This window comes from Microtus ochrogaster, chromosome 5, assembly GCF_000317375.1.
Source record: "Microtus ochrogaster isolate Prairie Vole_2 chromosome 5, MicOch1.0, whole genome shotgun sequence".
In the NCBI taxonomy this organism is placed as follows: domain Eukaryota; kingdom Metazoa; phylum Chordata; class Mammalia; order Rodentia; family Cricetidae; genus Microtus; species Microtus ochrogaster.
In genome coordinates, this window is record NC_022012.1 from 82571415 (window position 1) to 82584355 (window position 12941).

The 12941-nt window shown below is 47.0% G+C and overlaps 1 protein-coding gene across 2 annotated transcripts in view; it reads left to right on the plus strand.

Moving 5' to 3' along the window:
* The first annotated feature begins 1596 nt into the window (after positions 1–1596).
* Elp6 (elongator acetyltransferase complex subunit 6) overlaps positions 1597–12941 on the plus strand; it is a 16996-nt gene continuing 5651 nt past the window's right edge. The window contains exons 1-5 of one of the 2 annotated variants that reach the window (XM_005347990.2): positions 1597–1774; positions 3925–4003; positions 6983–7053; positions 8468–8586; positions 10206–10407. In XM_005347990.2, coding sequence (XP_005348047.1) covers positions 1721–1774; positions 3925–4003; positions 6983–7053; positions 8468–8586; positions 10206–10407 — 525 coding nt within the window. In that variant the 5' untranslated portion in view covers positions 1597–1720. The remainder of the gene's footprint in view (positions 1775–3924; positions 4004–6982; positions 7054–8467; positions 8587–10205; positions 10408–12941) is intronic. The other variant, XM_013346467.2, reaches the window with a different exon arrangement.

Sequence of the window (12941 nt, forward strand, 5' to 3'; positions counted from 1 at the left end):
AGAGAGAGAGAGAGAGAGAGACAGAGAGAGAGAGAGAGAGAGAGAGAGACAGAGCAGACATTACAGTGTCTCCGTGTAACTGCTCTGGCTGTTCTGGTACCTGATTTGAGGACCAGGCTGGTCTCGAACTCAGAGATCTGCCTGCTTCTGCCTCTCGATTGCTGGGATCAAAGGCGTGCACCACCACCACCTAGAGAGAAAGGACGTTTTTATATTTATTTTTTATTCCTAATTATTTCTTTTGAGATTGTAATATAATTACATCTTCTTCCCTTTCCTCTCTCCAAACCTTCCATATATCTCCCCTTGCTTTTTCACACTGACAACCTCTTTTCTCAATGTTGTTACATGCATATATGTTTATATATATATTCCATTATTTTTATTCTTTTTGGTTGGTTGGTTGGGTTTTGGGTTTTTTTGATACAGCATTTCACTGTATAGCCCTGGTTGTCCTGGAACTTGCTTTGTAGACCAGGCTGGAACCCAGAGATCCAGCCTCTGCCTCAAGAGTGCTAGTCACAGGTGTGGGCAAGTTTTTTATGTTGTTTTTGTTGTAATGGGGCTGAAACGCAGGGTTTCCCACATGTTAGGCAAGTGAATGTCCTCTGATTTATAATCTCTTATTCCCTAGCTTTTTTTTTTTTGAAAGAGAGGGCCTCACATTTAAAAAAAAAAAAGCAAAACAAAACAAAATCAGAAACAAAACTATGCATAGGAATGTTTTGACTGAACGTACCATTTTTATGTCTGATGCCCTGGGAGGCCAGAAGAGGTATCCGATTCCCCCTGGAACTGGAGTTACAGAAGTTATGTGGCCAGCGGGAATCAAATCAGGGTTCTCTGAAATCTGTGGAGTCCTCTTAAAAAATTTTTTTGCATGTTGGAGGCTGGAGAGATGGCTCAGAGGTTAAGAGCGCCGCCTGCTCTTCCAAAGGTCCTGAGTTCAATTCCCAGAAACCACATGTTGGCTCATAACCATCTGTGATGAGATCTGGTGCCCTCTTCTGGTCTGCAGACAGAGTACTGAGAATACTGTATACATAATAAATAAATAAATCTTTAAAAAAAATTTTTTTTGCATGGTGTGTGTGTGTGTGTGTGTGTGTGTGTGTGTGCTGCAGAGGCCAGAAGATGGCATCGGATCCCCTGGAGTGGGAGTTAAAGTCTGAGTAATCCAATATGGGTGCTGAGAACCAAAGCCTGGCCCTCCGGAAGAGCAACAAGCCATCTCTTTAACCCGTCGTCTTTTGCTTTTATATAGAGAACTTTCAGGATTAGTTTTGTGCTATTAAGTTTTGATTTCCTGCTTTCTGTGACGATCATGCTAGCATCTTCCCTATATGGATCTAGTCCAAGCTTGTGTGCAACACACGAGGAAACCATGTGGAGAGACCGAGACCCGGAGCTGCAGGGAAGCCTGCCCAAAGAAAGGAGGAAGTTCGCCCTCTTCCGCTAAAACGTAGGGGAGAAGGCCACTATCGAAGCCACAGCATAGCCTATTGCTAGACTAGGGATTGCTCTACGGCTCGGCATCACCGGGACACGTGATCACGCGCTTGCGCAGCAGCATCGCAAGTTCAAACCTGATTGGCTGATGCGGGGAGAGGGATCACGCGTGCGCACTTTCTCACGCGCGCGAGCAAGGCCTCGGCGGGTGTTGTTCTTGGGTCTTCATGCTCTCTCTCTGTAGAGCCCTAATTCCTCACCCCAGTTCACAATGTTCCCGGAACTCAATAACCTTCTCAGCACCACCCCAGACAAGACTGAGCAGGTAAGATGTCGGGCGGCCCAGAGGGGGGCGTGTCCCGGGAGCGTGCGGGAAGATTGCATCCGGAAAGCCGCGCCGTGGGGCTGGCGCTGCTGCCGTAAACCCAGGGCATCTGGGAGTTGTAGTCTGGCGAGGGCTCGCCAGGACCGAGGTTGACTGCTTGGGCATCCGTAAGATTGGCGACTGAGTCATCTTGCGTGTGCTTAGCGTCCTTGTACCCCGTTTCCAGCCCCTGAGACCGTGTCCTCCGTGCCACTCTGGCGCCCAGAGGTGGTTGCAGTGCGGTTTCGAGAGGAGCCTCTTACCTGAGTCTCCCTCCACCGTGGAACATTCAAGTTGCTGATGGTGTCCTTTTTTTAAAAAAAAAAAAAAAAGATTTACTTATTATGTATACAATATTCTACATTGTATGCCTGAAGGCCAGAAGAAGGCACCAGATCTCATTTTGGAATGGTTGTGAGCCACCATGTGGTTGCTGGGAATTGAACCCAGGACCTCTGGTAGAGCAGTGCTCTTAACTGCTGAGCCATCTCTCCAGCCCCCCTGAGGCTGTCTATGAACTGTCAACAACAGTTCAACATCTGTTTGCACAAGGCATTCAGCAAAGTCCTTCCACTCTATTTTCCTCAGGCTGCGCACTCTCCACGGAACCTCAATATCTTTCACATTTTCACGTAGAGGTTACCTCTGCCAGGATTATATGTGTCTTATTCTATAATTAGCAGTGAACATATCACATGTGGAAAGTCCTTAAAAGATCCTTGTCGACTTTATTTGCCCAACAGTTCTTGACTGTCCAAGCCTCCAGTTAGCTCTGGCTACTTTGTGAATTGCTAGGGCATTTCCCAGGTCCACAGTGACAACAGGAAATGGGTGGGTCAGGTACTTAAGGCCCGGAAGTATGATTTGGCATTTTGTATGTGTGTGGGGGGGCAACTGAAACCTAGAGACATTAGACACATTTGCCTAAAGTTGACACAGCATTGAGGTGATGTGTGACAGACACCCTTTGATCCTGCTGTTGCTACTCACAGAAGTAGAAAAGGCTCCCGCGGGTAGCTACACACTGCTGGGACTTTTTTTTTTTTTTTGCTTGTTTTTGTTTTGTTTTTTTGAGACTGGGTTTCTCTGTGTAGCCTTGAATGTTCAAACCAGGCTAGCCTTGAACTCAGAGATCCTCCAGCCTCTGCTTTCTGAGTACTGGGATTAAAGGTGTGCGCCACCACCGCCCAGCTAATAATTGATTTTTTAAGATCTTATGTTTATTTTTTTTAAGATTTATTTATTTATTATGTATATAACATTCCTTCCATGTATGCTCGCATGCCAGAAGACGGGACCAGATCTCATTATAGGTGGCTGTGAGCTACCATGTGGTTGCTGGGAATTGAACTCAGGACCTTTGGAAGAGCACTCAGTGCTCTTAACCTCTGAGCCATCTCTCCAGCCCCTTATGTTTATTATTTTTAACTATGTATATTCGCACATATCTGTTGGATGAGTGCGATCTGTAGAAACTAGAAGATTGTTAGACCCTCCTGGGGCTGGAGTTACAGGCAGTTGTGAGTTGCCTGATGCTGGTACGAGGAACCAAACCTGGTCCCTGCAGAGCAGTGTATTCCCTTGTAAGTCATCTCTCCAGCCCTGATTTTTTTTTCAGTTTTTGATCTTTGCGTGCATATGTGTTCCCACTTTTGTGTATGTGGATAAGGTTGCACACACACATGCCCTGGTGTGGGCGTGGCGTTCAGTCCTCTTACTTTGTTTTGAGATGGTTATTCACTGTATACATTAGCTGGACCAAGAGCTTCTAGAGGTTTTCCGTCTTTGCCTTCTGTCTCTCTGTAGAAGCACTGAGCTTACAGATGCTCACTCCTGGTAGTGACTTTTACTCAAGTTCTGAGGATTTGAACTGAGGTCCTCATTATCACACAGTGAGCGATTTACCCACTGAGCCATCTCCTCGACTCTGACGTTTACTGATTTTTGGGTTAATTGAATATATGTGTATATATATATATATATATATATGTATATATATATATATATCATTAGCACTAACAAGTAGAAATGTCCACCATAATTGGCTTAATTTTCTGCGGGGACGAACCTCTTCACAGTGGGTCTGATTTACGTACGTTCTTAACTTTCAGGGGAAACTGACTCTGCTCTGTGATGCCAAGACCGACGGCAGCTTCCTTGTGCATCATTTCCTTTCCTTCTACCTCAAAGGTAGGCAGCTCCCTGATGCTATAGAAAAGGAAACTCAGGTCTGCAGAGATGGCTTAGAGGTTAAGATCACTTGGCTACTCTCTCAGAGGACCCAGGTTTGATTCCTAGCACCCAATAATGGGCTCATAACTATCTGTGACTTCAAATGAAACAAAAATTTGTTCAGCTGGACATGGTGGCACATGTTTTTAGAACTAGTTCTTGGGAGGCAGGACAGCCAGGGCCGTATAGAGAAATTCGTCCCAAATAAGCAAACAAACAAACACAAGAAAAGGAAACCCAGGGGCTAGAGAGATGGCTCAGAGGTTACGAGCACTGGCTGCTCTTCCAGAGGTCCTGAGTTCAATTCCCAGCTACCACATGGTAACTCATAACTATCTATAGTGAGATCTGGTGCCCTCTTCTGTTATGGAGCCTGTCCTGGAACTTACTATTGTAGACCAGGTTGGCCTTGAACTCACAGAGATCCACCTTCCTCTGCCTCCTAAGTGTTGGGATTAAAGGCCTGTGCCACCCGCCACCCCCCCCCCGGCCTTGTGGAGGTATTATTGTGAATCTTAGTCTCCTATAGCCCAGGCTAGGCTTTGATTTGCTATATAGCAGAGGATGACCCAGAATTTCAGGTCCTCTTTTCTCCACTTTGAAAGTCCTAGAATTACAGATATGTCCCCCATGCCTGATTTTATTCAGTGCTGGGCATCCAGCTCACTGCTTCGTGGATGCTAGGTAAGCGCGTTGTCAGCTTAGCTACGTCCCCAGCACAACACCCGTTCACTGTTGGTTGCTCCCTGAGGATGCACTTGCTGGCCATGATATGGGGTAGACCTGTAGTATGCCTTGCTGTACTCATTTACAGCTTTGAAGTAATTTTGTTTTTTCATATGATGTGATTTTTCTATTCTATATCATAGAAAAACAAAATCGTTTATGGGTAAATTATTAGAATGAATACGGCTCAGTTAAGTAGCTGGAGTTTCTTAGAGTTTAATACCTTGTCATATGACACTGTTTATCCATTGTATTCCTGTATACACAACAAAATTGGAGAAGAGACACAATTTACAAGAGAATAAAGTTAAGTACCTAGACGCTATGGAAATAGTACATTTGGTAAAATGCCTGCCACCCAAGCGTGAGGACCTGAGCCCCATTCTCCAGAACTTCCATCAAAGCTGTGTGTGGTGCAGATCTGTAAGCATAGCACTGGGGGTGGGGGGACAGGAGAAGAGTGGGGCAGATCCAGTGAGAGACTCTGTCTCCAAAAATGAGATGGGAACAGCTGAGCAGGCCACCTGATGCTGATCTTTGGCCTCCATACATGCACATACACACACATGCTTCAGAGCCAGGGCGATAACTCAGTTAGTAAAAAGCATGGCCTGATGACCTCCTGAGCTCAATCCCTAGGGCCCACGTGGTGGGAGGGAAGAATAATTCCCACACGCTCTCTTCTGTCTTCTGTATCCACCCTGGGACATGTATACAGCCCACAGATAGATAGATAAGTAAATAACCAAGCAAAGTATGGAGATGTAATTTAGCAGTAGTACTGGGCTTAATCCCCAGTACTAGAAAACAAAAGGAATAAAGTACATTTTGGCTTGGTAAGATGGTTCCGCAGGTAAAAGTACTTGTTCCACAAGTTTGCACCCTGGCTTCAATGTTTGGACCTGTGTGAAGGTTTGGAAGGAGAGAACGAACTCCTCAAAGCTGTTCTCTGACTTCTGTGCTTATACACATCATGCAGACATATAACAGGAATTTTTTATGCATCTTAGGGACTTGGGGTTGTAGCTCAGTTTATAGACAGTTTGCTTAATATATGTGAAGCCTGGAGTTGAATTCCCAGCACCATATAAACCAAGTGTGGTAGCTCAAGCTACTAATCCAAGCATTCAGGAGTTAGAGGTCAGAGAATTAAGAGTTCAAGGTTGACCTGGGGAAATGGCTTAGTGTTAAAAGTACTGGCTGGTTTTCCAGGGAATCCAGGTTTTACTTCCAGCGCCCACATAATCACTCACAAGTGTGTAACTTCAGTTCTAGGGCATCTGTTGCCCTCTTCTAGTCAATAAGGACACCAGACATACTTAGTGCATACAAGCATGCATTCAGGTCAAACATCCTATACATAATATTAAAATATAAATAGAACTGGGTGGTAGTGGTGCATGCCTTTCCCAGCGCTTGGGGAGGCAGAGGCCGGTGAATCTCTGAGTTTGGGGCCAGCCTGGTCTATGTAGATAGTTCCAGGACAACTATAGCTACATAGTGAGACCCTGTCTTTAAAAACCAAAAGAAAGCAAAAATAGAGTTCAAGGTCATCCTGGGTTATACAGGGAGTTGAAGACCAGCAAAATGAAGAGGAGTGTGGTGGTTTGAATAGGTGTGACCCTGTTTGAAAGCTTGATCTGTAGGGAGTGGTGCTATTAGGAGGTGTGGCCTTGTTGAAGGGAGTGTGTCACCTCTTGAGGGGGCAGGCTTTGAGGTCTCATATATGCCCAAGCCATACAGTGTGGGACACAGTTTACTCTTGGTTGCTTGTGAATCAAGAGTCACAAGAATTCTTAGCACCATGTCTGCTTACAATGCTGCCTTGCTTCCCACCACAATAGTGGGTTAAACTTCTGAAACTGTTAGCCAGCCGTAATGAGTTTTCTTTATAAGAGTGCCGTGGTGAGTTCGAGGCCAACCTGGTCTACAGAGCTAGTTCCGGGACAGGCTCTAAAGCCACAGAGAAACCCTGTCTTGGGGGAAGAAAAGTGCCGTGGTCATGGTGTCTCTTCACAGCAGTAGAAACCCTAACTGAGACAAGTGGGGAGATGCACTGTAGACTGAAATCACACACCATCATTTCAGGGTACAAGCTCTCTGGTGTTGCCCAGACCTCCCTCACTGCTTCCGTCTCCAGAAGAATGAATTATTCCTGTCTGGTCGTAAGCAGAGGATTTGTTTAAGAAGTCAATGTATTTTGTTTTCTAGCCAATTGTAAAGTATGCTTTGTGGCACTCGTCCAGTCCTTCAGCCACTATAATATTGTGGGGCAGAAGCTGGTAAGTATTGCAGCCCTCTCTGGTGACATCCCTGTGTAAGAGCATGTGCTACACACAGGCTAAGGCTGGGCTTTTCATTTTCTCTAGTGGAGAACCTAGGACAAAGGAAATCTTGGGACCCTGAACCCCTTATCTAAAGGATTAAAGCAAAATCTGGGCATGCTTTGTAGGAAACATATAGAATCAGACCTAGTGTTTGTAGATGATAGTCAATCAAACCCTTCATTGGTTGCGGCCAGTTAAGGTAGTAGCCTATGATTCTAACCCCAGCACTAGAGAGTCAGAGGCAGAAGGAGCTCTGTAAATTCAAGGCCAGTCTAGTCTACATAGTGAGTTCCATTCCAGTCAGGACTGCATTGTAAGACCCTGTTTAAAAAAAAAAAAAGCCGGGCAGTGGTAGCGCGTGCCCTTAATCCCCGCCCCTGGGAGGTAGAGGCAGGAGGATCTCTGTGAGTTTGAGGCCAGCCTGACCTACAGAGTGATTTCCAGGACAGTCAGGACTGTCCCCCAGAGAAAACCCTGTCTCGAAAACCAAAGTTGTTTCTCCTAGCATGCACCAAGCCTGAGTTTCAATCCTCGGCACCTTGTAAACTGGTAGCGTATACCTGTGATCCCAGAACTCAGGAAGTAGAGGCAGAGGGATCGAAAGTTCAGGGCTGGGACTGCAGAGACGGAATAGTGGCTAAGAGCACTTAGTGCTGTTGCAGAGGACCTGAGTTCGGCTCCCAGCACCCCTGTCAGGCAGCTCATAACCTCTGAGGCCCTGCACTTGCATGCCAGTCACATACACACAATTAAAACATGAAAATAGGGGGCTGGAGAGATGGCTCAGCGGTTAAGAGCATTGCCTGCTCTTCCAAAGGTCCTGAGTTCAATTCCCAGCAACCGCATGGTGGCTCACAACCATCTGTAATAAGGTCTGGTGCCCTCTTCGGGCCTGCAGGCATACACACAGATAGACCATTGTATACATAACAAATAAATAAATATTTTTTTTAAAAAAACCTGAAAATAAACCTGAAAGGGAAGAGAGAAAGAAAGCCAGACTTGGTGGTGCACATCTTTAATCCCAGCACTCGGGAGGCAGAGGCAGGTAAATCCCTGTGTGTTTGAGACCATCCAGGTCTACAGAAAGTGTTACAGGATAGCCAGGGTTACACAGAGAAACCCTGTCTCAGAAAAAAAACAAAACAAATTAAAAAAAAATTCAAGGTTATCTTGTATACAACATTGTAAGTCAGGGTCTGCTTGGGATACACGAATCCTTGTCGTGAGCATCTGAGAGCAGACAGGGACAGCGGGAACACTTCAGCGGGTTTGGGATGTGTCCTACCCTCTTATTAGCTGGTGTGTAGTTTCTCTTAAAGGTTCCCCGCAGGGCACAGCACTTCACTCCGTTTCTCGTCCCATTTAGGGTGTCAACCTGACAGCAGCACGGGAAAGCGGGCAGCTTGTCTTCCTGGAGGGCCTCAAGTCCACAGTGGACATCTTCTTCCACACTCCGGAGGAGCCTCAACCCCTGCAGTTTCTCAGGTCAGACCGCACAGCTGGTCGGTGGGACCAGATGGGGCAGCTGTGTGTGGGAAGGCAGGAGTGGTCCCCAGAGCTATAGCAAGCGTCATTCACAGTGAGTGTGGCACAGTGAAAGGCTTTGCTGTTTCTCTGTGGTGACTCAGGCCCCTAGTGCGACTCCTTTGCTTTTTTGTGCCCTTCTGTAGAAACTAAGGGTTATGGGCTAGTGACCAGTATTGGTAAATACAATTTTATTGGAACATAGCCATATTTGTTTGTTAGCCCATTGTCTCTGGCTGTTCGGCTTTCTAGCAACAGAGTGGGTAGCTGAGGCAGAAGGAGTGACCTGCAAGTCTAAAGATCTCTGATGTGATTCTAACAACCGAAAACTGTTGCCTTCTCGTTTGGTTTTCGCCATCACAGGACTAACTGGCTGTGCTGCACTTTTCAACCCTTCTCAACATCAGCCCTGATTTGGCTGCTGTTTTTTTTCTTTCACAAAGGAGTCCCCACTGCCCTGCTCTTTCAGATAGACCCTTACGCAGTGGCTAGAATGCTCTGTGTGTGCATGTGTGACATCTTCCCTTACACCCTGACCTTGGATTTATCCTCCAGCTGCAGGGGCTTGTTATACCTGATCCCAGTGTGTAGGGAGCTGTTCTCCTTAGGAGTGCCCAGTGCCAAGGGAGAGGGTAGTCGCCGTGGGCCCTATGCTCCATTCCTCCTCCCACTGCCGGGAAATGACTGCTTGCAACATCCCTGGGGAAGGTGGAGGTGGGTTGGTCAGAAACACGTATACCAGCAGCCTATAGACTGCCACTCCTCCCCAACACACCTGAAATGCTGTGTCACTTCCTCCAGCACCTCAGGGTCTCCTGGGACGCCTCTCCGGCTTGCCCCATCTGACTTACTCTTCTAGGTGCCATAGCTTTGGGGGGGTGGGGAGGCTGTATGTATGGTTCTCTTTTACTTTACATCCCTCTTGTGAAACAGTCCACAGTCTTCCCCAGGCTGGCCTCCAGCTTGCTGTTGTCCTGCTTCTATAGTAGTTGGGGTAGGCATGAATCACCATGCCAGATTTCTGTGATATCTCTTCAGGGCCCCAATTTTTGTTCATTTTTTTTGTAGCTCCTAAATTTTACCTTTGTACCCCGTAGGCCTCAGAAAATACTTGAACTGGAGTAAAGTAAAACTTACTCGTGTCTCTGTGTGTGTGTGTGTTCTTTTCCAGTTCTTTGCCTCCTCCAGCCTTCCTTGATGCTACTTTGTCCCAGATAAACATCTGTAGAGCCAGGCATGGTGGCACATGTCCATAATCCTAGCACTTGGGAGGTAGACAATAGGATAGTGAACTCCAGGTCAGTTCTACAGTGACACTCTATGAGAAGAAGAGGACTGGGGCTGTAGTTAGGTTGACAGTGTTTCCTTAGTGCGCGGAGATCCCTGTATGTGACCCAGCTCTGTGTAAAGCCAGGGGTCCTGTATGTGAGGAAGTACTCAGGAGTGGAAAGAGGAAAATGAGAAAATCAAGGTCACTACATAGTGAGTTCAAGGCCAGCCTGAGGTTCATGAGACAGTCTCAAAATAAAATAAAGCATCCGTTGAGTGAGCTCTGGTGACTTTTTCCCCTGTGTCTCTAGAGAGGCCAGCGCAGGAAACCTCCAGACACTGTATGAGTTTGTACAGGACACCCTGAAGCCCATGGACAGTGGGGAGACTCCGTGGAAGTACCCAGTGCTGTTGGTGGACAACCTCAGTGTGCTGCTGAGCCTGGGCCTGGGGGCGGTCGCTGTGCTGGACTTCATGCAGTACTGCAGGGCCACGGTTTGCTGCAAATGGAAGGTATCGAGGGGTTGCCTTTGCTATTCTGCTTGGTCTCTGAGAACCCAGACTTGTGTGCTGTGCTTTCTCTGTCTGTTTGCTTTGAGATAGCTTTCCTTTGGCAGACCCAGAAATTCTTTGTTTCACCCATCCTGCATTGCTAAATAATAAACTCCTCAAAATTAAAGACCCAGCACTGTAGGGCAGTGCTTAGTCCTTGCCTGAGTGCCCTGTGGGTCCTTCCTTAGTAGAGAGTTTTGAAGATCAGTTAAAGTAATGACTGCAAACTCCATTATGTTTGCTTCCCTCCTGGGTTCTGGGATCTAGAACCTTTCGCTGAATCCCTTTAACAGTGGTGAAGTGGGCTGGGGCTGTAGTTCAGTTGGTAGTGTGCTTGCGTAGCAGGAAGCCCTGGGTTTGATCAATAGCACTGTATAAACTAGGCATGGTGGTTTCTGACTGTACCTCAGCACTTGGGAGGCAGAGGCAGGAGGATCAGAAGTTCAAACTCCCCTTCAGCTACAGAGTAAGTTCCAGCTAACCTGTGGTACATGAAGTTTGAAAAGGTAAAATGCAGCTTTTTGTAAACATGGTGTCACAGATCTGTAATCCCAGCACTTGGGAGGTTGTGGGAGAAGGATTTTGAGTTTGAGGCCAGGCAGAAGCCTCGTGACCTAAATTTGAGCCCCAGAACCCACATAAAAGTGGAAGGAGAGAGCACACTTCACGAAACCGTCGTCTAACCCCCACGCGTGCACAGTGTATGTGCCGTACCCTCTCACACAACCCCCACAGGCTAATAAAAACCTGTAAGGAGAAAAGGAGGCAGTTGAGTGAGAGGCCAAACATGGCAGATGTCTATAATCCTCAGTCTTGAAGCTCCAGGCCAGCCAGGACTGTGGAGCAAGACCATGAAAACCAGGCGTTCAGTGGAGTGAGGCTTGGTGTCTAGTGCGGTGCCGGGCCCACAACAGCCACTGTTCAGTGAGCGATGACTGGGCCTATAGGAATGTGTGGACATTGTGTGGAAAGGCCAGACTCAGAGTGTAGAACAGTGACAGAGGGAAGTTAAGTGAACTAGCAGGGGTGTGGCCAGTCATGTGACTGCGTGCACAGTCCTGCCTGGAAGCTGTGTTCTAGGAACTGCTGAGACTATCTTGGCTACAGGTTAATGCAGAGAGGGGGTGGGGTGTTGAGCGTCATCATAGAAGGACGGAAGAACAAGAGACTTGGGGATCATCTATTTGGCCAGACAGGGATTCCCATTTCCACATTCCTCATACTCTGTAGAGCCATGGTTCCATGTGCACTGCCATGCCTGGCTTTTTTTGAGGCAGGATCTCATATAGTCCAGACAGGCTGACTGAACTTGCTATGTAGGGTAACCTTGGACTTCCTGCCACCTCTCAAGTCCTGGAAACCCATGTGCACATCACACTGACTCACACCTGCATTTTTAAAAGGTTCTTTTATTTTTTATTTGTGTGTGTGCATATGTGAGTATAGATGACCTCAAAGGCCAGAGGAGGGCACAGGATCCCCTGGAGCTGGAGTTACAAGCAGTTGTGAGCTGCCTGACGTGGGTGCTGGGAATCGAACTGGGGTCTTCTGCAAAAGTGGTTACACACTTTTTGTTGTTGTTGTTGTTGTTTGTTTCTTTATGTGGCATTGGTTGTCCTGGAACTGGCTCTGTAGACCAGGCTAACACCGCCACCACCCAGCCAGTTATATACTGCTGAGCTATCCCTTGCCCTCATACCTTAACTTTCTAAAATTCTTTTTGTATACGAATAGCCTGGTGTCCATGGAGGCTGGAAGAGAGCACTGGATCCCTTGGGACCTGAGCCACGGACAGCTATGGGCCACCATGTGGATCCTCAGGAAGAACAATTAGTGCTCTTAACCTACTAAATCATCCCTCTATCCCACCCTACCCTACCCCACCTCACCCCACTTCATCCCATTCCCTTTAAAGATAAGGTCTTACTATTTAGCCCTGGCTGTCTTGGGAACTCACTGTGTAGACCAGGCTGCCTCTGCGTTTTGGGTGCTAGAATAACAGGTGTGGGCCTCCGCACCTAGCTCACACTTGATCCTGTGTGTTTGCTGGGGTCCAGCTCAGGTCCTCATTCTTTCACAACGAGCACTTTACCTTTGTCCGGCCCCTGTGGTTTAGTTTTTAGTAGTCCCTGGGAATTGAACTCAGGACCTTGCACTTGCTGAACATGTGCTAAATTAAGCTGCACCCACAATTCCACCCTGTTGTTTTTCTCCTGTATGGTGTCAAGGTCAAATCTAGGGCCTCAAGCATGCTAGGCAAGCACTCTACCACTGAACTGTATACTCAGAACTCTCCTTTTGTCAGGGTAGACCCCTCTTTTCTTTCTTTTTTTTTTTTTTTAAATATTTATTTATTATGTATACAATATTCTGTCTGTGTGTATACCTGCAGGCCAGGAGAGATGGTTGTGAGCCACCATGTGGTTGCTGGGAATTGAACTCAGGACCTTTGGAAGAGCAGGCAATGCTCTTAACCTCTGAGCCATCTCTCCAGC